General features: G+C 30.1%; 2 protein-coding genes across 3 annotated transcripts; both read left to right on the top strand.

Annotated features, from left to right (window-relative positions):
- The first annotated feature begins 46 nt into the window (after positions 1-46).
- Positions 47-14,149, top strand: LOC113520812 (FACT complex subunit Ssrp1). 2 transcript variants are annotated; one of them, XR_008253105.1, is made up of 14 exons: positions 47-246; positions 318-503; positions 1,302-1,517; positions 2,240-2,418; positions 3,268-3,507; positions 3,753-3,881; positions 4,262-4,423; positions 5,040-5,172; positions 5,921-6,102; positions 6,585-6,693; positions 7,613-7,810; positions 8,672-8,950; positions 10,554-10,947; positions 10,983-14,149. XR_008253105.1 is itself a non-coding variant. In XM_052897334.1 (13 exons), exons 1-13 carry the CDS (start codon positions 196-198, stop codon positions 10,647-10,649), a joined length of 2,160 nt encoding a protein of 719 aa, XP_052753294.1. In that variant the 5' UTR covers positions 47-195; the 3' UTR covers positions 10,650-14,149. The 2 variants fall into 2 exon arrangements, 1 of the variants encoding a protein (XP_052753294.1); XM_052897334.1 differs by having other exon boundaries at positions 10,554-14,149.
- A 6,590-nt stretch (positions 14,150-20,739) lies between these two features.
- Positions 20,740-23,340, top strand: LOC113520840 (uncharacterized). Its single transcript, XM_026906262.3, has 4 exons — positions 20,740-21,195; positions 21,834-21,996; positions 22,094-22,237; positions 22,328-23,340. Exons 1-4 carry the CDS (start codon positions 20,876-20,878, stop codon positions 22,397-22,399), a joined length of 699 nt encoding a protein of 232 aa, XP_026762063.1. The 5' UTR covers positions 20,740-20,875; the 3' UTR covers positions 22,400-23,340.
- Positions 23,341-24,432: the final 1,092 nt, after the last annotated feature.

Raw genomic sequence — 24,432 nt, 5'->3', positions numbered from 1 at the left:
ACAACAATCCATTTTGTCAACATTCTACTGTCAATCTGTCAGTCAGTAAGTTCTGCGCGCTTGCTTTTTTATTCCGCTTGTTGATTCTTTCTATTAAAAAAATACTTTTACACAATAATTCATTAGAAAGAATTCCAGTGAAAAATAGGATTTATATTTTTGTTATATCATAAAAATTATTAATAAATTTAAACAATGGAATTCCTGGAGTACAATGATGTTTCAGCAGAGATTAAAGGAAATATGGTAAAAACACGTTTGTATTTTGTATTATCCATTATTTTTATTACTTTCAATACTAACTTATCACATTTTAGGTCCCAGGTCGTCTAAAAATGACAGATCAAAATATTGTATTCAAGAACAGCAAAACCGGCAAAGTGGAGCAGATCTCTGCTAATGATATCGAGTTGGTTAATTTTCAAAAGTTCATTGGTTCCTGGGGCTTAAGATTGTTTCTCAAGAATGGCACACTCCACAGATATGGTGGCTTTAAGGAGGGTGTAAGTGTATAATTATTTATATATACAGCTTAGTTTCATAAACATGATCATCGGCATGGAGATGTTAGTATTAGATAATCTATTTGTAACCTTAGAAATCCTAAGCTGAACATGACACTAATTTGTACTATTTATCCTGCAGGATACCAGTCTACATAAAAAGTTTAAACTGTAGGCAAACTTTACAATTTTTTACCTGTGCACATGTCCATAAAATAGTTTAGTAAAATATTTCTATTTAGTATAACCATTTTAATTTAAATTTTTTAAAAACTAAAACCCCCACTGTACATGTGTTATAACATGATTTCATATTTTCATTTAGTATCAAGTTTAACAGGATTATCTTAGGTTATAATTGACTTTAGTAATATTTTGTTTTAATGAGACAAATTATTTTATTTTCTCTTGACTGCTTTAAATACTCATAGGATAGGAAAACTTATCATTTTTATGATAAAATTTTGCTTTATTTTGTGAGTTGATATCTTAAAATGGGAACAATTAGTATTCTTATTATTATAGCTTTATTTCTTATATTTCACAAGTTTAAGTTTTTTTTTTACAATAATTACAATTTTTTTTTATTTGGATTTATGGTCTCCCTTGGGTAAAAGCCTCCTCCATCATATTCTACTTATCTCAATCTATAGTTGTAGTAGTAGTGTACTACATCCAATTTTTTCTGTTAATTCTATTATTTCATTAACTCATCTTTTTTCTGTTTTCCAACACATATTTTTATCATTATTAATAATTTACAATAATATAGTTTTATTATTTAAACAACAAATTCAGGAACAAGAGAAAGTGGCGAAATTTTTTAAAACTAACTACAATAAAGACATGTTGGAAAAGGAGCTTTCCTTAAAGGGATGGAACTGGGGAACGGCAAAGTTCAATGGTGCAGTCCTAAGCTTCAATGTGGGCTCCAATACAGCATTTGAGATACCCCTGCATTATGTATCTCAATGTAACACTGGCAAGAACGAAGTTACACTGGAGTTTCATCAGGTAATGTCAATGCCACTATATATCTTATTTCATTGTAAGTATGCATAACAACAATAAGTATCAACCAGGAACTGGTTACCTGGAGTCAGAAGATTATACATATCTTAAACTGCATAGGATCTATAAAATTATAGAATAAGACAAGAAAAACACAAAAGATCCTAATAGGTTTAACAGTTTGTAGGCTGACTCCAAAGGAAAATTAAAGATATGTCTTATATTTATATATGTCTATATGTTTAATTCTGCCAGCCAGAGCAATTACATTTTATTGATTATATTACAACATGCTAAAATGGCCAAATTAAAAGTACCTGTAACTGGCGAGTGTAAATGAATAGATTGATGTATATGTTATAGAGGCCTGTTTGAATCTGAGTATTTAGCATTCCATTGTTTTGCTTCTTGAGTGAAATGCCACGCTATACAGGTATATATATACAGATGTATGCACATGTATATGTGCATATGTATGTATGCTATTCCCAGTAATGTGAATTATTCATTTAAATAGGTATGGGTAGTTTTGTATAGACCAGTGACATTATTGATGATCTCTAGCTTTGTTTCAGAGTGTATATAAAACTATCATCAGGTAGACCACATTAGAAGCAGTCTAGAAACTCTTGATAACAGAGGGTAATACCCTCACACATGATGTAGCTATAGTACGAGGAAATTTGGCACAATTGATTTGTCATACTTACTTCTTTAATTTCCAGAATGACGATACTCCCATCTCTCTAATGGAAATGCGTTTCCACATCCCAACTAATGAGCTGGCGGGAGACATGGACGCCGTGGAGGCTTTCCACCAGCAGGTTATGAACAAAGCCAGTGTTATCTCTGTCTCTGGTGACGCCATTGCTATATTTAGAGAGTTACAGTGTCTCACACCTCGGTATGTTATGATTTTATTTACAAAAATAATTTGATATAAACATTTTTGGTGGATGATAATGGAATGGTAACCCCACCTGTGCTATCATAGTATCATATAGTAAATTCTTGTAGATTTTGTCACGATAGGCTAACTGACCAGCTTTAATCCTCCCATATCTTCCCTCACGGGTGCCCTGCTTATTGTATACTGTAAGCGCAAGCTGAGTTACAATTTCATTATCACTCATTTAAAAAAAAAACAGGATATTTTGTTAATATTGAGGCCATTTACTTGAGCATTTAATTGAGCATATTTGAATCTAATATGTAATTAATTAAAGTAATTTTAGTCTAATGAATTTTTATCTTATTAAATTTATGACGCGGCATGTTCATATGGGAGACTTAAAATTTATTGAGATGTGACCACTCTTTAGAAATAAATGTTTAATCTTACTAGTAGAAAACTCCCTTAATAGGATGTCGTAATTTCGATTTCGCCTTGTATTTAGTAACTTTTTTCTCACTACTTCATACGCGCTGCTTTCAAAAGTAGGAAAACAAATGAAGTAAACCACTTCTGAAGGCGTATCAAGATAAAACATACACCATATTTTAGGTTAGACCTTCAGAAATACAATTGTGAAAAGCGCAATTTGATACCGTAGTTTCTGCATGATTGCTAGAACAAATATACAAAGTTAAAAAAAAAATACTGTTTTAGCCTCCATTAGTCTTATTAAGACTCAAATTGATTTTTCTTGTTTTTTTATTTACTATTGAAAGGGTTGATCGATCATATATGTCCCATATACAGATGTTATCTAGTTAGAATTTTATTATTAGTAATTATTACTATTTCTTACAGTGGTCGCTACGACATCAAAGTGTTTCAAACATTCTTCCAACTGCACGGTAAAACGTTTGACTACAAGATCCCAATGTCGACGGTGCTCCGACTATTCCTGCTGCCGCATAAAGATACACGGCAAATGTTCTTTGTGGTGTCCCTCGATCCGCCCATCAAACAAGGTCAGACGAGGTATCATTATCTCGTCTTATTGTTTGGTATTGAGGAAGAAACTAGTTTAGAACTGCCATTCACAGAGTAAGTATTATTAAATTATTAATCGAAATAATATTTTAAGACTCAACCTAAGAAAATATAAGTGTTGTATTAAATATTTGTAAATTGGCAATAAATATTTGGTGTGTGATGAATACCTATTATTTCAGTTTTTCTTTATTTGTTAAAAAGCCTTGCATTCATTGACTGCTAACAATACATTTATATATTCGTTTAGAATTACCCTAACTTTATATCTTTATTTATAAATATTATTAACTTTACAGAGAAGAATTACAAGAAAAATATGAAGGGAAAATCACAAAAGAATTGTCAGGACCCACTTATGAAGTATTAGCTAAGATCATGAAGGTTATTATAAATAGAAGAGTTACGGGACCTGGTGATTTCCTAGGGTGACTATTAATTTTTCATTGTTAAATGCGTTTGAATAATTTAAAGAGAAAAAAACTAAAAAATAAATTATTGGTAAAAAATAAAATATTGGTTACAAAAGAAATCTCCAAATGATATCTGAAATAGCAAAGAAGTTCGTTTTATATACTATCTTTAGTATTTACTGTTATCAAATTTCTAAATTCCAAATGTATGTTTCTGTCACTAACTTTATTTTGTATACATATTGTTGTTCACATGTTATTGAATTTATAATTATTAATGCGAATAAATATAAAAAACAAAACAAAAATCAACAGTTTGTAAACAATCCAAACTTGGTGTGGTTTCTATTAATAAATTCTTTTTAATTTTGGTCAATATAAATATATTTTTTCAGACACCACAAAACACCGGCGATAGCATGCTCGTACAAGGCAGCCGCTGGGTACCTGTACCCTTTAGAGAAAGGTTTCATCTATGTACATAAGCCACCAGTTCATATACGTTTTGAAGAGATCGCCTCTGTCAATTTCGCTCGAGGTGGTGCCTCCTCCACAAAGTAAGTATCTTTAGAGTTCCATGCTGTGTTATAAAAGAATTCCATTGATTAAGTGACATTTCGATATATTGTCTGTTTTTTTAACAGTCATCCTTATTTCAGTAGTTATAAATTCTAAAAAGTTGAAAAAAAAAGTTCCGAACATTTTGTCAAATTTTTTTTTAAACATGGCAATTATTTTTTGTTTAATTTAGAAGATGATATAGTTGTGCGAAATTTTAAACATACATTGTAAATAAAATTTCATAAAAACTGTTTAAATTTTTTTAACGACATTAAATAATATTTCACTAACAAAAAGTTGTCGACTCATTCGATAGGAAGAAGTCATTCAATTTTTGCCATTTAATTTTAAGACATTTGCGTTAGTTTGTCGGGGCATTTCCATATATAATTTTTTGATTGAGCTATTGTGCGTCGCAAGATCAGTCAAAAATTGTTTGGATCATTTCAATATGATTGTCACTTGCTTTGTGCTTAGGAGAATTAGTAAAACTGTCATCCAGCAAACCATATAACCAAAGGCGTTTTAATCAAAAGAGACACCATCTTCAATCAACAGACGAAAATTAACAGCTTGACTAAATTACAATATTTTATAATATTTATTTCACAGATCGTTTGATTTTGAAATAGAGTTGAAGTCTGGTAGTGTTCACACATTCAGCAGCATAGAAAAGGGCGAGTACGACAAACTGTTTGATTACATCACGTCCAAGAAATTGCATGTGAAGAACACTGGCAAGAATGTAAGCATTTTTTATACAATGTTTAATTACAACACACTATACTTTATTGATATCTATGTTACCCATCATGTCATCTCTAAAGACTAACCCCCTTATTCATAAAAACTAAAACCTACAAATATATTTTATCTATTGTACACATACACTGTTTTAACACTTTCTTTCAAATTAGGAATTAAACTTAAAAGAAAGAGACAAAACGAATCAATAGCTAAAGTAGGTTTATGAAAGGTTTGACGTTTTTATGAATAAGGGAGTAAGATGTTATCTTGCCTGCCATATTGCTTTCTCTTTCTACTCATTGGGTAGCTAGTAGATAAAGCAAAAAGGCATAAAATAAGCCAATACACATATATACGTTTTAGAGTACAATATAGAATAAATAAATTGCACCCTTCAAATCGAAACTGCATTGCAAATACATATGACTTGCCTACAAACTGTCCTTCAACTTCTCTCTAGTTTTATTTTCCAAGCTTTGTTCATTATGTGTATACATTGTAAACAACTAAGGTATATTATTATTTCATGAACATAAAATTTAAATACATATTTAAATTTTTTAAATTTAATCTACTCGAGTTTCTCGATAGGTACATTTTATTCATTTTAAAATAATAATTATTATATTGCTATTTATTATTATATTATAGTTAATTGTGTTACCATTAATGTGTCGCTATTACTTTGCTTAATAAAATCTACAAGAGTTGCATTAAGTTAATGAATAACACTGTGTGGTGAACAGGACAAAGCGCTGTACGACGACGACTTCGGCGACTCGGACACGGAGAAGGAGCCGGACGCGTACCTGGCGCGCGTGAAGGCGGAGGCCAAGGAGCGCGAGTCGGACGACAGCGACGGCTCGGACGAGAGCACCGACGAGGACTTCAACCCGGACAAGGCTAAGGAGAGCGACGTCGCCGAGGAGTCAGTATATTGATATTATTCTTCTTATGTACTCATCGTTACTTCTTTTATGAAAGCTATAAAGCTTTACAGGAGTTCCCAAATTTATTTTGTCTACTGCCCACTTTGAGAGTAAATTATTTTTTAACGCCCCCATTTTTTCACCTACTTAAAAACCACTATCACTTTAAATTAAATTAATCAATTATTGTGAGCTATATTAGTGGATAATTAACATTTTTTCTAAACGAGCCTCTACACAACGCACTCATTTGTTTTTTGGATCTCTTATCACCCCTCTTTAGGCCTGCAGCGCCCACAAGGGGGTTTTATCGCCTACTTTGGGAAAGGCTGCTTTATAATATATCTTAGTATAAATTGTACTATTCAAGGTAAGGAACCTGGTAACTTGTAAAACAATTTTAACACATAGTACAGACACCAATTCCCACAAAGAATATTGGAATTTGACAATGTGTAATGATTTGTAATTATTTTTTAAGGTATGATACAAATCCGTCATCTTCGGAAGACTCAGATGCATCAGGAGGTTCAAATGATAGTAAAAAGGAGAAGAAAAAAGAGAAAAAACCCAAGAAGACAATAACAATTGTAAGTTTATATAATAAAATAAACATACTAAACAAATACAGTGCTGTCCTACATAATGAGATTAGTGTACGTAGTAGTGTAGACTTCATGAATATCAGGTTTTAGCAGTGTAATAGTTATACTTGTTACTTGTACTCTTTGTTAAAACTACTTCCATATATTACTAGAAAAGTGTTGTATAAAGCTCAAAAGTTAGAATGCACTTATGCTCTGTAAAGTGCCAGCAATTTACACATAGATTACTTTGTGTTTTATATTCTGGTTTTTGTTATTTGTCACATCAGGAAAAAACAATAAACCTTTTTGGTTATATTTATAATACTTAGGGCATTACATTAAAACCTCCTAACTGCATCAGTTTTAAACCGATTTGGAAAAATCTTTTTTTATACTTAACTATTAATCTCATAGAAATTTTATCAAAATCAGTTCAAATTAAAAAAACTGGTTTCGCCATAATTGAAGGAGGTTTTTAGGGGAACACAATGAATCCTATTCTATATTTAATCTCATAAATTTTTCATATAATGGCTAGGTTCCGGCACAGAATAGACCATCCCTTCTTTCCTGTGGGTGCCGTAAATGGCGACTAAGAGAACTTAATGGTAGAGTGTTTGGCAGCAACGTCCCTCTTAAAACATCTTTAAAAGTCTAACTGCGGTTGCCAATCCGCCTGCCAGGCATGGTACCTACTGGCAATACTCCCCTTATGGCGAAGGCTTATGTTCAGTGGACAGTTAACTGCTGGAATGATGATAACTAGCTTTTAATGTATCCTTCTCCTCTCCTCTTTAGTATGTGTATACTAAAGTTCATAGTAATCCGTTAAGCCGTTAAGGCACTAAGCTGTAACAAATGACCTCAATTTTATATTTAAAATATTAATACGGGTTAGTAAGATATGTGTTTTTATAAACAGTCGGAAGCGCCTCGGAAACGCAAGGAAAAGTCAAAGAAACGCGAGAAGGACGCGAACGCACCAAAGCGGCCGGCGACCGCGTTCATGTTGTGGCTCAACGAGAACAGGAAGAGCATCATCGACGAGAACCCCGGCATCAAGGTCACCGAGATTGCCAAGAAGGGAGGCGAACTCTGGCGCGAGCTCAAGGATAAATCGGTGAATATTAATTTTCTTTTTTATAATATTTAAAATTGACTGCTCACCTCATGGATGGATCATCTTTTTTCAATTTCCGTAAAGAAAAAAAGTATGTCATACACTTTATTTTCTAAATTATTTTAAAAACATGAGGTTTTCATTTCATATTTTCACTTTTTTTAAATATATTTAAAATTTAATAAATCGGCTGTAAATATCAGACCGACTTCAAAAAGAAGAAGGCTCTTAATTCCATTGTATTTTTTATTTAGTCATTTATAAACCAACATGGAAAAATCTTTTTTTTTTTTATTATTTAAAAATATGAGGTTGTGCCATAACTGATGTCTATTTTTTTTATGAAACACAATCCTAATTTATTTAAAATTATTAATCTACAAACGATATATGTAATTGAAAATCTAAAAAAGTGTCTCCATATTAATGATTGAGAATATTAACATATTAGTTGCACAGGAAAATCCTAGTGGAAATAACCTTTGAAAATAACTTAAACGGCGAAACCAGTCAGATGTTTATTGTAACACAAAAAATATTGTTGAAGAGTATAAGTAACATTATAGAATAATGTCACTATCAATTTATTTTCACAGTTGTGGTATGTTTTACCAGTATAGTATTATATTATCTGTGGTTTTACTATGCATTATAGAATTAGTTGAAATTAATAAATTACTTATTTACAAGAAACAAACAATCTCGTCAATACAAATTTTAAATACATATACAAATTTAAACTTTTAGTGCTCTATAGTACTATAAATTATTAATTTATATTTCAATTAGACAGATAATATAATATATACATAAATATTGTATCAATAAAAATTTTTATTCAATTCTTTATTTGTTATTTAGGAATGGGAAGAAAAAGCAAGTAAGGCTAAAGAAGAATATAACGCAGCAATGAAGAAGTACAAAGACAGTGGCGCAGCAGCAGAGTTCAAACAGAAGAAGAAGCAAGCAGAAAAGGAACGAAAAGCAGCAGACAAAAAAAGTAAGCCGGCGACAAAGAAGGCGAAGAACACCAGCGCTGGCTCCGGGTCAGGTGGCAAGTTCACAAGTAAAGAGTACATTGAAGATGATGATTCTAGTTCTTCAGACTCGGATAAAGACAAGAAGAAGGATAGTAAAGAAGTAAGTTTATAACATTCTAGAGCATATTAGCGACTCAAATAATGCCAATAAGATAACTTATTATTAAAAAATAATATTAATAAAGAATGAGATGCAAAGCAAACGGTGATGTGGTTAAAAATCATCCAGAGGTTGCATAGTGGATATGTGACCTTTGGATGGAGAGGAGTAATTGTTTATAACTTTATAGATAATTATCTACTTATACAAAGTTTTAAATAGATAGTATTTTAAATATAAACCTTTTATAAAAAAAAAAAGTCTAAATGACAATGAATCCGTTGTTAAATTCGATTGCGTGGTTTATAAGAAGTAAACGGAGAAACGAACAAAAGCGGACAGTGACTTTGTTTTATGCTATTTAGAGCTATGCTATTTATTTATTTTTATCACTATCGATTAATTTGCGAATGTAAAATAATACTTAATTTTAAATTTTCGCGTTGTGCAATTGCACCATCACGTGATGGTAAGAGATTACTGCCGCCCATGAGTACCTGCAACATTGAAGGAATTGTAGGTGTGTTTCCGGACTTTTAAAAAGGAATATACTCTGTTCTAGAAGGTTACGATGTCGTATTAGTTCCTGTACTTAAAATATGCTTAATAGCAGAGAATGCTTTTAACATTAAGTCTGCTTTGTACACATATTATAAAAAAAAAATTGACAAAACAAATACAACATGTAATAAAAAAATAAGTTATTAATTTCATTTTAGACATATAATTCACATAGTATTTATAAATAAGTTGTCTTTTTTTTATACAACTTAGAATGGCAAACAAACAAAAATTTGTTTTTATAATTAGCATGTCATTACTAAGAATTATTATAGGCTAGTCACAAAAATAATTATAATTTTCTTGAAGATATCAAGATTGTTCGCCAATTTCCACCTCAGAATTTCCATGTTTTAAATATCATAATCATAAATACATTTATTTTCAAGTAAATAATTTATTGATAATAATCTCATATGAAGCATTACGCTGCATTATGTATTAAATAATTTGATAAGATTATTATAAATATAATATCACACTACACGCTCTTATTATTAGTGTCTGTATTATTTATAATAATGTTATTGATATGTATCAATAACAGGATATAATAAGACGATTTGGTAACCTGAAACATCGGTTTGAATATATCGATATTTGATAAATATTTTGTGAACAATTGTATTTATCCTCTATCTCTAATACACCTATTTAATAAACATTTTATTAAGTAAATAATATAAATACACACTTCTAAACTATTTTACTTACTTGATATAGATTATAGCTAATTTAGGTAGGTAGATAAATAATATATTTAAAAAATGAAACTGTTTTTAAATTTAAAACTAATATATGCTTTGAGTATACTTTTTTTGCTTTAGCTTTTTAATACTAAATTATTACCGAAACAAGTGCATTGATTATATAAGAAGTTTACTATGTAAATTTTCACATAGTAAACAATACACAATTAAAAACATTATATTAGAGACTGCAAACGGATGTAGAAAGTGTTATGAAAACGTATGAAAAGAAACTGTAATATATCTCTTAAGGTCATTTTAACTTTATTCTAATTTTGTTTATTCTTCCACAGAGTAAAGACACAAAGAAGAGTAAATCGAAGAGTTCGTCCTCAGAGGCGGAGGCGTCGTCTGGTTCTGGTAACGAAAGCGGCAGCGGGAGTGATTAATACCACTCAGTTACATAAGAGAGATAATACCTTGCTAAAAATTTTAACGTCACGATCTCTTGGCAAATTTTGTAGTTACTCGTAATTATTACTTTTTCGTTTAAAAATCTTTATCGTACAGAAAAATGGGATCAAAAGTTTTGTTTCAACTGAAGCTTTTTAACTAGAGAGTATTGAAAACTTTTTTTTTTTTACATTTTTCATTATAACCAGATCAGAGATAGCGGAAAATAATTAGAACAACATATAAATAGATCATTGCTTGCGTTTTATATACAAAACTGTCTACTTTATTTACGTTAATAATAGAAAAATATTACTACATTATATAAGATATATTTCTGTACCATTACTATTGAATTTTGAAATAGTTTCAGATTATACAAGGTAAAATATTCTCCTTGTGTATTTTATAATTTTGGATCTAGAGATATAATAGATAATATAAAAACAACAAAATTTAATACAAGACTGTGACATTAGATTTTAAGCATACAGAAATCTCGTAACGTCAACAACTCGATCTAATTTAGTTGTAAACAATTTGTTACATTTCCATATGTGACTGTTTATCACAATTGTACATACCTGTTACATCTTTGTCCATGTGTTGTTATTGGCAATTAATGTATTATAATTAATGACTAATTAGTATTCAGAACAAACGTAATGTTTCCTGCTATTTTATGTTAAAGTGGATTTAGACTGAATTAACCAAGTCCGAGCTCTTTCTCCCTTCCATTTTTATCAACTATATAATATTATTTTTAATTCACGTGGTCAATTTCGGATAATATGTTTTTCATAATATAAAATAAATTTTCATATATTTAATTTGATATAATGAAGTTCCATCAAAAAATATTGCTACAATTTTATTTAGTGTAAATCTGCTAAAAAGTATTAGAAGGTAAAGGTACTAAAAGGTATCTTTTATTGCAGAAATATATTCGCGTGCAATTTTTTTTTTCTTTTAATATCTCCAGCCAAATTTATTTGTCGAATATTTTCACACATCTATCAGATTATTTCAATGGAAATAGGATTTGTATTTCTATAATTAATTTGTTTTTCAAATATGTAATTGCTGCAGTAATAAAAGTTTACAGAATTAAAATATTCAATGTTTGAAAACTAACTGTTATAGTCAGAAATATGTATAAAGAAAAACAAATACAATGTAAAATTATCGATTCTAATCAAGCACAATAACTTAAGAAAATAAACAATCTAAGGGACACCGTGGCTACTAAAAAGCCAAACTGTCAACAAGTTAACATAATTATTTGTGTTTTAACCTACCTCTTGATATTTACTCTTTGTTCTTTTGTCTAAATCCACATTTAAAATTATTAATCATGTTTGTATGAATCAACTATTGTGATATTTCTTATTTCATTCCCACACTGTAATACGGTCGTGACATGAACGTTGTAGAATTAGTAACCTTTAGTTATAAAGAAGATAGCCACTTGAGTATAATAAACAAGGCCATGATATGCACTACTATCTGCTTTTTGTATTTTGTAGTAAAAAAAAAATCTTGTTAAAAACAGTTTTCTTTATATCAAAATAACAATGCATATATAAAATAAAGAATTACAAGGCATATAGTGTTAAGTCCTCCATTTACACTATATAGGTATATTAAAATAAATATATCTCCAAGTATATCAAAAGGAAAACAAATTAGTTATATGTGTTTATTCATTAAAAAAAAATATCAAACACTAAACTATTGCAATCTATTAAAATGTTTAGTTCTTATTGATATTTTAATTTTTTTCCATTTTAAACCTTTTTATAGATTGTTTTACTTCTTTTTTATTAATACAGTCGTAAATTTTTATTTGCCATTATCTACGTATAAAAATAGTATAAACAGCTATCACAAACGTAACATACATATGATAATATATAAAAAAAACTATAATAAACTTTATTACATAACATATTTAGTAAACTATCTTGGCATATTATTGAAATTAGTCATCTAAAAATAAGACCGACAAAAAATAATCTCTATAATATATATATATATATATATATATATATATATATATATATATATATATATATATATATATATATATATATATATATAATTACTACAAAACCTTTTTATGTTACAATAATTACAAATAGTATTCATTTTATAAACTGTTACATCGACAAAAAAAAATTGCTAAGTAAAAAAAAAACAGCGTTCTTTTGAAACTTCACACCGCCCTACTTTGTAGCAATATGCTATTCGTATATCAAATATATGCAAAAAAAAAATATGTTTTACTTGGACATTATTGAAAATACGATTATCATTATGTATATTTTACGTTCAACGATAAGGATTAGTCGATATCTACATATGCTTATAGATAAAATATAATATTGATAGTACATTGTGTGTTAATTTATATTTATTTCATAATAATACAAATTCATACATTAATTAAGAGTTGTACCGTAAGATATGCACTCCGATATATTAATATCGCAGTGTGTGATGTCATTTTGTGACAATACAACAAATATATAGTAGTGGGGTTCTAAATGTTAATCACTTAACATATTAGAAGCTAGCATGTTTCCTACGGCTTTGCCGGCGTGAAATGTTCAGATTCTGACCACGATCATAATCTGCCTTGTCTTTACTCTCGTGGCTATTAGGATAGTAATTTGTAAATATTATAATAAGATTTATAAAATTAGTTTACTATCAGATATAACCGATTTGTGTTTCCGCAGCTGTGTTTATTGTTTCGACTGTTAATTATCAAACATATACATGTATCATAATTCATTATTTTTGAACTTTTGTAATGTTTAAGTTTTTTTTTTTTTTTATTTGTACGATCATACTTAAAAAATAAATATATATTTAATTTTTTTTTTTCGTGTCATGCATAGATGATAAAAAATCTTGTAGCCAAATATTTTCAAGTGAAACGCCTATTATAATTAAAAACAATCTTTGGATCACAGTTTTGTTCACAGTTTGATCACAGTTGTTTATATTTTTCCTGAAAACGAACATACCGATATAATACAGTGCAAATAATTCAAATATGTACGATCTTTTGCCTGTAAAGATAAAGGACGGCTCTCAGGGGTTCGTTTTTGTTTGCCAAACTAACTTATACGAGGGTTAAAATACTGCGATCTGTTATTCTATAAAAAAAGTTCGCCCCGTCTGCTCTACAAATGCGCAGAGAACTATTCCCGTGTGAAACCCTAGAGGCAATAAAAATTAATTCAGTTTTCATTTAATAATGTATTTCTTATAATTTTCTCTTTGATTTTATTATGAAACATCAAAATGTTTATTTTATTAAGCACAGCGAAGGTTTTATCTGCTGGATCAGTAATTTAGTTCGTTTATTTAATGTTTCGTCTCTACGTCTGATGATAATGAAGACCCTGCGTCATTGAGATAAGATGCGAAATTCAGTGTTACCTATAAGTTAAACGTTTATTAATAAACCATGTTTTGTATAATAAAATTGTTTTTATAAAAACTGACCAATTACGTAACATACCTATTAATGTATAAAAAGTATTATCAATTAGTAATTAGTTTTTTTTTTTTTAATAAAATATTTATTTTTATGATAGGTCAACAAACTGCACAGTTTCGTAATTAATTTAGTATGAAAAGCGAATATTGAAATAAATTATGTACTCGTAATCGTTTTGTACTTGTATTGGGTGTCTAGCTCTCCTCAGTTAGTCAATAGTCAATACATTTGTATGACATGTGAAATGACTAATTTGATTGAACAATTTGTAACTTTAAACCTGTGTTAAACTACTAATACAGTGTAAACTCTATATAGCGAACTTCTACTTAACGAAAAACTTCTTAAAATGTAGAAATTACTAAGGTTTGCTTGGTTTACATTGTTACCCTTGTATTGAAACGCTCTTTATAGCGTTGCAACCACTCTTAAAAAAGAAAAAATACCTCGTTATTTAGACCCCAATAAACATTAGTTTCACTGACCTTCAAACACAATACTACTACAGAGTCGTAAATATTTCGGTTTTTTTTTTTAGAAAAATTCGTTTTATTTAACAGTGATGATTCCACAATATCGCAAGATATAGTGGGAAAATACAACGAAAGTTACAATTAAAATACTGGCATGGTACAAAACGATAAACGAAGATAACTGATTATAACTTTGTTATATTTTTTTTTTTTTCACTTAATTTAGTCTTAACTAAATTAAAACGTAAGTACTTATTCGTAAAATTATATTGTTTTTTTTTTTTTACTCTCCATTTAATGACTTTATAACGCATTAAAATACCCGGTCCCTTCTATTTCGCTATATAGATTTTCCACTGTAATAATTATAAACTTCAAAAATTATTTTATAATGTTTCAACTTCTCTTATAGTAAGAGAAAATAAACAATAAAATTGTTCACTTTTGTGTATAGGTTTTGACATAGATAAACTCCTACTGTTTCGGGCTATCAATAATGACTAATTTATAGTTGTATGTGTAAGCAAATAATGTTCCAAAGTTGACTAGGATGCGACAAGGACAAACATAATTATGATAGTAATGCTAAATAAGAGCAAGAACGTGATAAAGCATAAGAGAAACTACATGAATGTTTTGTTGCTAGTTTATTAAGATTTTGTTACTTATTTCATTATTGATCAAGTTTTCTCCAATATCTACCTATTCTTAATCTAGACAATACTTATAAAAATTTAGCAGATAACGGCTTATACAAGATTGACTAGTAGAAGTCGAGAACTACGTTAAGTTTTTTTTTCTATTCGCCTTATTCTTTTTTAAATTATTTTTAGAATGTCCTAGCTATTTTTATTAAAATTATTGTTAATTTAAAAGAAAAAATATTCCATATTAAGTAGCTACCAGGTATGAAAACAACACGTGTTTATAACAATCTAAATGTACGTTGAAAAAGCGCATAATGCAGGACAAAATTATAGATACAAGTAGCTTGGACTACCTCGAACCGTTTGCGCCCTTTGTAAGGGCTCCTATTATGTTCATACAAATGCCGTGCCGCGGCGCCTCGCCTTGCGGTAGGTTAGGGTTAGTACCTACTTATATCTTAACAGCAGGGTAACTTCGTGTGAATGTTCGCTTATAACATTAATATAAAGCGACGTTTTTGATACATTTTGAAAAGGAACAAAACTTTTTACGTAAAATATATAATCGGTAATTTATGTGTATAGGGTACGGTAACTCTGCAAGTATTTAAAACTGAATGCAATTTATTAAAAAAAAAAGATATTTGTAATAACTAAATACCTAATCCATTCGATAATTAAAAAAGGCAATATTTAAACGTTACTATTAGTGTCCTGCGGTTTTGTTTGTACATGAATTTATTTACTATAAAAGTTCCTTAGATTAACATATCTACGAAAACTTGGATTCGCAATAGTTTCTTATCCTACTACTATTATAATTAATGCACTCTGGCAATAAATCATCATCATCATTTCAGTCATTATCCATCCAATGCAACGTCCACGTCCAATTTGACAATAAATAAATTTAATAAAATTATGATGGAGGAATGAATGTTCATTTTTTAAATAAAAAACCTAAGAATTTCCACTAAAATAATTTATGTTGTGTAGTATATAAGTTCATAAAATTTTCCATTAAACATACCTATATATCGACATCGTTAAACATTAACAGAAATTTTAAAAGTAAAAATGTAATCATTACACAAACTAAAGGCTGAATAAATCTCCCTTGACAGTTATAAGAATCACTCAATTTTCTTAATTCCTATTATAGTATTTTTTAATGACAACTGTTCGTCGGGTGGTAAGTAGTCTCTGCAGTCTATACACAATTTTTTTTTATATCTTTATTCATATACATCTGTTACAGATTCTTATGATACGTCAATCTATAATTATAATAATTACTATATAAAATAATATTGATTTAAGAAAAATTACAATAATTACATTTACAATACAATTCACATTAATACAAAATTCAAATCCATGCAGTTTTGTCATTTAAATAGTCATTTAATTTATAATAGGCTTTTGTACAGAGAGTCATTTTTATATATGTCTTATATTTTCTTTCATTTAAATATAAAACGTCATCTGGAAGTTTATTATAAAAACGTATACAGTTCCCCATGAAAGATGTACTGATTTGAATTGCAAAAACAACACTAAAAATCGAACGAAATTGCACGCAAGCGTTGCAATAACACTGTAAGTGCATCCTTTTATACGTGCAATCTGTGGACTAGATATAACCCAAAGTCCTATAGCGACCTTCGTATACAATATAATAATGCAATTATTTATTAACTTATTCTTTATTGACCACATTAGAAAAAAAATTCTGTTACAAAAGGCGGACTTAATACTACATAGATTGGGGGAAAGAGATTGTTGGAGCTACTTGATTCCATTACTAGCAATATACCCATGTCAGGTCAACCTTCACGTGGTTCTTCTTGGAAACCATCGTGGCTAATTCTAGTTGAATTTGTCAGAATAGGCTAACTGACCTGCTTTCATCCTCATCAGTCATCTATCACTGGTGCTCCGCCAGTGTATACCGATAGCGCAGACGGGCTTACTACATCATTATCACCCATTAAAAAAAATACTACATAGAAACGTCAAGATATATTATGTGCGTAAGTATATAGAGCAATAATAAAAAAAGAACGGGTCAGTTAATTTGACAATTTGCTGACAAAATGTTGAAACAGTTTTTGAGACTCGAGACTCTATACAATTTAAGAAGGTATACTAACATTAAGCTATAATTATGTTACTAACAAATTGGGTCATTGTAGCCTGAAATAAAGCATTATTATTGTGTTAGGCTCTTCATATTAAGAAAGAAACCTAAAAAAAAATATCCATAAATATTCAGTCATAATAACTCGTAAGTGTTACGAGTTCAAATCGTAATTGATAACCTATCTTAAATTCCTTAATGCACTGTGTGCATTACGCGACGGCCGGTATTTAAACATGACTCCTAGTAAGTAATGTGCCTACTATGTAAATACTAAATATTCACTTATCATTTTTTTTTTTTTGTATTTTCTGTCGACAATTTGCTTCGAGTCATCTTACCTTTGCCACAGATAATATAATACTATGCCTTTGCCTTACAATTTCAGGTCAGCACAGAGCTACGATTTACTGTAGACTAAATTTAATGATTCAACGTTTATTATATAGAACCTAAGGTCGGAAAGGATTCAGCGAAATCAACGAATCGTTATTTTAAGACTAAGAAAGAAAGGAGTTATGGATTGTGCTTCCGTATTTTTTTTTTTAAGTGCCACACTAATTGCGGTGCCCTCGAACTAGGACACCGTAGGTATGTTGTGAGGAAGCAAACAACGAACGTCTGAAGTCACAACCAAAAACACATAGTCTTAAGTCAATTCAGAAGTTCGTTTTCTAAATTGGTCCGATCAGAAGCCGAACCCGGAACCTTATTTATGCAAAGCAACATACTCACCACTGCACCGCGGAGGTAATCATTATATTCCTTGTGTGATTGATCAAGTGCGAGTTGTTTTCACATCCGAGGGTTGCGTACGTAAATACATGAGATAAAATGACCTTTATGCATTTTTTATTCGAAATTGATATCTTATTGTTATTAATACTTACACGATGTATTTTTTTTATTATTTTAGGACATAATTGTGTTAAAATACTGGACCACATAACTGTTTGGTTTTGCATATATTTCGATAGTTTCTTAAAAATCGGTGTTAGTTACAATCGTAGTTTTATTTTTCCTGTAATATTTACATACAATTGTAAAAGGCGATTAAGAGAAATCATGGGATGGGCAGCAGCCTCCCTCTTAAAACATCAAAGTCTAACTGCGCTTGCCAATCCGCCTGCCAAGCATGGCAACTACCGGAAAAACCTCCCCAAAGAGAAGGTTTATGTGCAGCAGTGAACAATTAAAGGCTGATATGATGATGATGATTTACATACGCCTTTTATATATAACCTCGCTATATTATGAAATCGTGTAGTAAATTTCTGGGCTCGCATTCGAAATTCAAAAAATTAGATCCTCACCATATTGTCCCAGTCTCTGAACGGTCCCATTCAAAGGTATTGGTTGTCCGTACAGAACACGTGCGTCCGAGACAGGAACATTAAATAATGTTCTCTTATTTTTATCTAATAACTGAGTTTGCTATATTATTTTACTTTACTTTTTATTTAATTTATTATTATATTTTTATAGGTTATCCGAGTACATCATAATACAATTGTATCTCTATGGGTGAAATAGCTGATAATTAAAAATATTATTATTATTTATAAACTTTGGGATAATGGTAGGAAGATGATGATTATTATTTATAAACTGTAATTATTACAATTGATTGCTGCAGACGGATGGACTAACAAAGTCGTACCATAAGGGTTTCTTTTTACCTTTTGATACGGAACCCTAAATATAAAATATTGCATTACATTTATGACCGAATGAATAAATTTACATTTTGATACATAATAAATATTCCCATAAGTTGAAATTAACCTTTTTGTCTACTTAGATTTCAAAAGCATACAAAAGTTATTGCTACAATGCAAGGGTGCATTCGTAAATACACGGAAACATTAGGGGAGTAATAGGGACGTCGCATAAATATGTATTATTATTAACAATATTAGTATATATAATATAGAGGTAAATATCATGTTCTGCTTACGACAAACTTATGATTTGATACATGTAATAATTTTTACTAATTAAAAATATATACATATTATTATAGTTATTCGCTATCGTGCGATAAGGATACCTAATACCTGTTAGCTATTATACTTGCACCTGGTTAAAATTAAACTTTATGTAGGTACCTAATTAAATGCGTAGCGTATCTAGTATTATTCGCAATTAAACTAGACAAAGGACTAACATTTTTTCTTGTTCTTAAATTCTCTTATTATTTTTCCTTGCTTTATTTTATACTTGACCAGTCCTTTCTAGGGATCGCGTACCTTCGTCGACTACCTACGCTCAAACAAACCATAAAAAAGGGTCCCATGCACTACCGCTTCAAAGCGAATAGCTTCCGTTAGACATTAGAACGACAAGCAATGAACAACAGTACGTTTTGAGTAAAAAAATGAAACTTGACAGAATTTTGCGAAACATTATAGTCGGAATAAATTCCTAAGTTTCTTATCTCAAATAGTACGTGTACCTATACTAAATTGCATGATTATTGATTGAGCCGTTAAGGCGCTAAGAGATAGCAAATAACATGACCTAACATATGAAAGTAAGTTGGTAATAATCTTCTCATGAGGAGGATATCATGACATTAGACATTATAATTTTTTTTATTTCGTAAAGGCTTTTAAAAATGTAAATTAGAACATATGCTGCTGGTGAGGAGAGCCTATCAGTGAAAAATTAAGTCCGAACTATTGGGCCATTGTCGAATTCACTAAGAATAAATTAAATATAATGGTTTCTAGAGAACAATCTGATATTTATTAAAAGGAATTATAATGCTAGATCTCATTACTAAGAGTCAGTAAACAAATAATATTAAGGCGCCTAGCGACTCCATCATCGATTCGATGCTTGTAAATACTTATTATTTACTTAGATACCCACCTAATAATCAATTTATATTGTAAATAGATAGCTATTTAATTTAAAACTGTCATTTTTTTATGTATATAACTTAGTATGTAGTTACCAAACTACTGATTAAAAATATGTTTACAGTATTGACTCGTAGTATGTAGTATTGCAGGCTCCTAAATCATGAAACCCAAGAATGTATTTTATCGCAATAAACTTAAGCACTAAGACCTTACACCCTTATTTCTTTGGAAATAAAAACTAGTTCTCAGATTCTCACGAAATATCAAATCGTAAACAAACGCGTCTGCCATTCAAACGCTATGTTTTATTGGCATCCCTTTCCCGCTGATGCTTGCCGCGCTTTTTAGGATTTCGAATGAAACGTTGGCGGCATTTAAAATAAGCCGCGAGTTAATTTTGGTCGGAATCTGGTAAGGGGAGCTTCAAGAGGACTGGGTCATATTTTGATATACTTATTATGAAAACATATGGTGGCTACTCTCTAAAAATAATATTTTAGACGTATACGTACTTCAATTGTTGATATTTTAATGTTTAGAAGCATATAATATGTGAAATAGAGCAAAATAAATTTATGAAGTAAATGTATGGAACAAATATCCTCAACTTACTATCGACTATACCGTTCTTGACATTAAGCATAAAATTGCATACGCTATTTCAAGTATACGTCACGGATATACGTAGTACAAGATGCTTCATTGATTTTGTGCAGTTGGTAGCGTTGGGAATTTCGACCAATCACGTTCGAGATAGATGTCGCTCTAGTACCGACGCGAGACGACCCAAGCTAGCTTGCACTGGGAACATTTGCTTGAGCTCCATACATTTTCTTCTGGTTCTTTACGTCTACAGTTTGGTTGTGTACCAGTTCAAAAATAATTTCAAAATTTTTGCCATCAGGTAAGTCTAATAATTTTTCTAATTAAAGTTAAGTGTTTTATTATGTCTATTCGTGTTTATTAAGGCGTAATTCTCAAAAATATTTTTCTTTCCACGTTGGAATTCTCATTCAAACATGGCTATAGGCTTCGTCGTACTTTCCTTAGTACGCGTGGGTATGGCGAAGGACGCCTTTATTCAATAATTAATTTCTCATATCTTTTCCATTGGAGGCCCGAAACAGTTCTTCTACAACTTTTAGTTCAATAATTGTGGGATTATTTAGTAATTATGTCATCTAAAGTTATTGCGTATTTTCAACACAAAACGTGAAAACAAAATGGCTCTTTCGACCCAAGCCTAGGCCAGTGAACTCGTTATATGGGGCGATAACTCTTTTCGAAGATTTTTATATTATAACTTGTGTTAAAAAGGTGGTTCGTATTTAGTTTTTGTTGTTTTTTTATCGTGTTACTATTGAAATTGTGTATTTCTATTTTTAAGGCCTCTAAATGGGTTTCCCGCCAAAATGCCGCTCTAGGAGTGCTTAAAGTAAAGCAAACGCTTGAAATCTCTCATGTAGAGTCACGCGTGGCCCGCATAACCTGTTGCCATGCTTATTATATTATGTTTTACTGTATTCCCATGTTGAATTACAGGAAAAAAGTTAAAATGACGGACAAGCCAAAGCGTCCTATGTCAGCATACATGCTGTGGCTGAACAGCGCCAGAGAACAAATTAAGGCCGACAATCCTGGTCTAAAAGTCACCGAAATCGCCAAAAAGGGAGGCGAGATATGGAGATCAATGAAGGATAAGAGTGTGAGTAGGACAACTATCATATGCATTTAATCAATATTTTCCTCTTAATTATTAGTTTATATATATATATATATATATTATTATTAACTTTGATCAGGAATGGGAGGAGAAGGCTGCTGAAGCGAAGGAACAATATACAAAGGACTTAGAATCATATAATGCTAATGGTGGTGGCGGCGAGGGTGGTGGCAAGAAGGCACAGAAGCGAGGAAAGAAGGGCAAGAAAGCATCAGCACCAGCTGTAAGTTCACTTTATTTTTACTGTGTTTATTATTTACTATATTTACATATTATTTACTTATAGATACTATATATTTAAAATTAATTTCAGAAGTCCAAGAAGAAGAAGGAAGAGTCTGAAGATGATGAGGGTGAAGAGGAGGAGGATGAGGAAAGCGAATGATCTCCCAGCCTATAAGACATTTCTGTTCATATTGAATAATTTACTGGACTTAATTTATTACGAAGTAAAATGGGACTGACTTTCCAAAGTCTGAAACAGTTAACAATTTCATTTTATAACCTGCATTAATATTGTTTTAAATGTGTAATTTTATTGTAATTCTGATTCTAATGTAACATGTGTGGATTAATTTTTTAGTCCATTTAATGAAATTGTTGATTCCTATGGGCGATTTACTATTTTTAGTAGTATTAATAGAAGTGAATGTAAGAATTGCAGAGTTTGGAAAGTTTCACCACAGGCTAAGGTCTAGGTTCTAAGCCTCGAAAAAAAATAATGTTTAAGTGTTAGCATGTATACACTGGGGAATTGTACAGTTAGACCTCCCTTGTTAAGTTCGCTGTGACTACTGGATGCTCACATTTAATATTTACCTCACTTCTGGTTTTATCAAAACTTGTATGTCTGTAGCACTCCCCGATTGCTGTGCAACCCTTATGTTTTGAAATTGTGCTTTGTATTAAATGAGTTGCCATAAATGTAATTTCTGTGTACTGATTAAGTGTGTGCGTTCTTTGACATAACAGTTTTGGTCAAACTATACTCACATGTAAAATTAGAGACGATTTCATGAAATATAATGGCTTACTGTTAATTAAACCTACCTCTTCTGATTGTAAATTTCAATACTGCTAATGGTACCAAACTTAGCTACTAAGAAAACCGGCAGTATGATCTGTGTATCATGCTGGGCAATTTAAATATAGGAAATTGATGTGTATGTTGTATTTTTAGTTAGTTACTAGGTAGGTTTTCGATGTGATTTGTCTCTCAAATTTTACATTTGTGTTATTTTGTAAATGAGAATTAGCATTCCTCATGTCAATACGGATTTTACATGTTCAATAAAGTAATTTCATATAAAATATTCTATTTTTCAATTTGTCTTTTAATTCTCTTAAGTTGATTCACACGTAACTAAATAACTACATACTTATGAAAAAAAGTACCTAATTAAATACCTAAATATTTATATACGACCACTAAACATTTCCCTTTATTATTATTGTTGGAATAATATATTTATTCAGAATAAAATAGTCTTATGTTTTTCGGTAACTACATTATAGTAAAATAATAGTTTCATCAATTACATCAAAACCTCTTAGATAAAGAAGCAAATTGCTTAATTTGTACAATTGACTCCTATCGAATTAACAGTGACAGGTTATCAATCAATACAGTTTGCTTGGTGATGTAAACTTGACTGGCATTGCTTATCAAAGAATATTCGAATAATCGATTGCTTTGTTTAAGTAACCAAGAAATCGATTATTCAACATTAGATATTAATAAATATAAGGAATAGTAATATATTTGACGATACTAATGAATACAATAATTGTATAGATTTTATTTTGAACTTGTAAGAAAGTACCATTATTGAATACGAACTCGATTATAATCGATAACCATATTATTTATGAATGCGAAATTAAGTAAATAAGTTTGTTTATTTTTATTTGTTACCGCTTTAATGGCTCAACCCATCTTCATAATATTTAGTACACATATATGGGATGAAGAAGAACATAGGATATATACTATTAATCCCGATCAATCTACATATTTCGATTATGCGAAAGAAGTTACGAGCAAATAATTAAATTATAAACAAGATTTAATTGAATAATATTATCACATTGGTTTAATAAATCCTATTGCTATACCAAACGTAGTTATAATTTGAATCATTATAGGCGATCCCTATAGCTTAACAAATTAATAACTAATTAATTACTGTGTAACATCAGTTGGCGCTCTTAATATCATGCTTACTAAAAAGGCGTGTCTACGTAAAAAATACTCTCATTAAACATTAAAGTCGAATTAGTGCAATTTTGTATCGGTTAAACATCCTCTTAAATCGGTTTATTTGCATTGGCGTATTTTTTTTTAAATGGTTTCCTAAAATAACCAAATACTAATAATCTTAGATTTATCATGGCATATAATTGGAAGTCCTTGTTGGA

This window comes from Galleria mellonella, unplaced genomic scaffold (genome assembly GCF_026898425.1).
Source record: "Galleria mellonella isolate WM207_F2 unplaced genomic scaffold, CSIRO_AGI_GalMel_v1 utg36, whole genome shotgun sequence".
Lineage (NCBI taxonomy): Eukaryota > Metazoa > Arthropoda > Insecta > Lepidoptera > Pyralidae > Galleria > Galleria mellonella.
Note: the sequence above shows the minus strand (reverse complement) of the source record. Positions and strands in the feature narration are given on the sequence as shown.

Coding starts and splice junctions, on each gene's coding strand:
- LOC113520812 (XM_052897334.1), top strand. CDS start 196: ATGGAATTCCTGGAGTACAATGATGTTTCAGCAGAGATTAAAGGAAAT. Junction 2,419..3,267: donor TTACAGTGTCTCACACCTCG/GTATGTTATGAT, acceptor TATTTCTTACAG/TGGTCGCTACGACATCAAAG. Junction 3,508..3,752: donor TTAGAACTGCCATTCACAGA/GTAAGTATTATT, acceptor TTAACTTTACAG/AGAAGAATTACAAGAAAAAT.
- LOC113520840 (XM_026906262.3), top strand. CDS start 20,876: ATGTATGGAACAAATATCCTCAACTTACTATCGACTATACCGTTCTTG. Junction 21,997..22,093: donor GATCAATGAAGGATAAGAGT/GTGAGTAGGACA, acceptor AACTTTGATCAG/GAATGGGAGGAGAAGGCTGC. Junction 22,238..22,327: donor AGAAAGCATCAGCACCAGCT/GTAAGTTCACTT, acceptor AATTAATTTCAG/AAGTCCAAGAAGAAGAAGGA.